This window comes from Chenopodium album, chromosome 9, assembly GCF_948465745.1.
Source record: "Chenopodium album chromosome 9, dcCheAlbu1.1, whole genome shotgun sequence".
NCBI lineage: Eukaryota > Viridiplantae > Streptophyta > Magnoliopsida > Caryophyllales > Amaranthaceae > Chenopodium > Chenopodium album.
The window spans coordinates 66,508,982-66,510,581 of NC_137842.1; the positions used below are offsets into that span (position 1 = coordinate 66,508,982).

The 1,600-nt window shown below is 35.0% G+C and overlaps 1 protein-coding gene across 1 annotated transcript; it reads left to right on the top strand.

Moving 5' to 3' along the window:
- The first annotated feature begins 390 nt into the window (after positions 1-390).
- On the top strand, positions 391-1,068 carry LOC145558003 (uncharacterized). The gene has a single exon (XM_081619161.1). The coding sequence runs from the start codon at positions 391-393 to the stop codon at positions 1,066-1,068; it is 678 nt and encodes a 225-aa protein (XP_081475287.1).
- The last annotated feature ends 532 nt before the right edge of the window (positions 1,069-1,600 follow it).

The following is a 1,600-nucleotide window of genomic DNA, read 5'->3' on the forward strand; positions in this document are numbered from 1 at the left end:
AGCAATAAATCAAATCACAGATAATAGATTTAGTAAAAGTGACTAAAAGAGAAAAGATGTTCCTTATTCTATTGTGTATACCAAACCCACACTCAAATAATTTTTCTAAAAAATATCACTAAAACTAATTACTCTTGGTGTACTTTACTTTATATCCTTTGCCTTTATATATAGTGGCTCATTCACTCTTTGTGCACCCAACTCAACCATTTTTCTCATTATTTCTCCTTCATACTTCAATAATTTTCCCTCTTAATATCCAAAAACTTAATTCATCAAACTATGTTTTGATCCCAAAATTCAATATTCCAAACTCTTTTTGGTTAAGATTATTAAGCTAGCAACAAAATAATTTGCTAGCAAAATCTCTTCAACTTTCTAAATTAGCAAATGAATCCCTTTAACATAAACCACATAAAAGTAGAGAAAGCAAAATCCATCAAACTTAGGTACCAAAAACTAAGAAAGATCACACATTTTTTTCGAGTTTTCGAAATCATCCTAATTCTTGCAGTGATCTCAAGGCTATCATTTCAGTTACCCTTAGCATTATTCCAGCTTTCAAATGAATTCATCAACAGCTTATCTATCTTCCTAGTTAGCCCTCAGTTCGTGTTCATCTTAGGGAACGCGATCGTGATCACTCTTTTTGTGAACTCAGGGCATCTAAACAGCAACCTTAAGTCACCAAAAACTTCTTCATTAGAGCGTAAGAACATGAAGACAGTTCAAAAGTACGTTAAAAAACAGGTAATGCCAGAGGAAAACGCGATGATGGCAATGATTTTTTCGACTTCAGAGCAGCAGCAGGTGATCAAAATCTACCACAGGAGTAAGTCAGAGAAGGTGAGGAGGGAAAAGGTAGTAGAGAATAAGTGCTGTGGATTACGAAGATCGAACACGGAGATTAAGAGCTTGAGAGGTTGTGGATGTAATAAGGTTGCAAAGGAAGGTCATTACCCTGAAGATCATATGAGTAATGAAGAATTTCAGAAGACAGTAGAAAACTTTATTGCTAGACAACAGAGGTTTTTAAGAGAAGAAGAGTACTCTGCTCTTATAGAGTAGATTTTTGTACAATAGTACTACTTTGATTTGGGGGGGGGGGGGGGGGGGTGGGTTGGTGTTAGTTGTTTTTGGAAGGTTTTTGTACAGTTTTACTTCTGAAAATGGTAGTGTACTGTACTTGTTATTTGCTATAGTTTGCCTTAAGGGTTTTAAACTTTAGTATAAAATACAAGTTTTTTGCTTGGAAAATTTCCTGGACTCCATCTTTTTTCACAATTAAGGTCTTTATTAGTACGTGTTTTTTTTATACGAAAAGAAGGAAGTGTCCTCTTAAATTAGAACCTCACATAACTCAACTAAGCTCAGGTTGGAAAGGTTAGAAGATACGAACTTTTACCACTAGACCATGTATTGTTTGGAAAGGTTACGTATACATAGGTACGTACTAAGTTCAAATCTCACTCTCTATTGTAAGTAGACTTGTTGTACTAGGCATGTCCCCTACGTGCATCGTTCGGAATAATCCCCTGGAATAGAATCAGATGTTAAAAACAATTCTTATCATTCATTCCTCGATATATTAAGGGTTGGG

What these genes read in the sequence shown, in the direction of transcription:
- LOC145558003 (XM_081619161.1), top strand. Translation starts at nt 391, where the DNA reads ATGAATCCCTTTAACATAAACCACATAAAAGTAGAGAAAGCAAAATCC.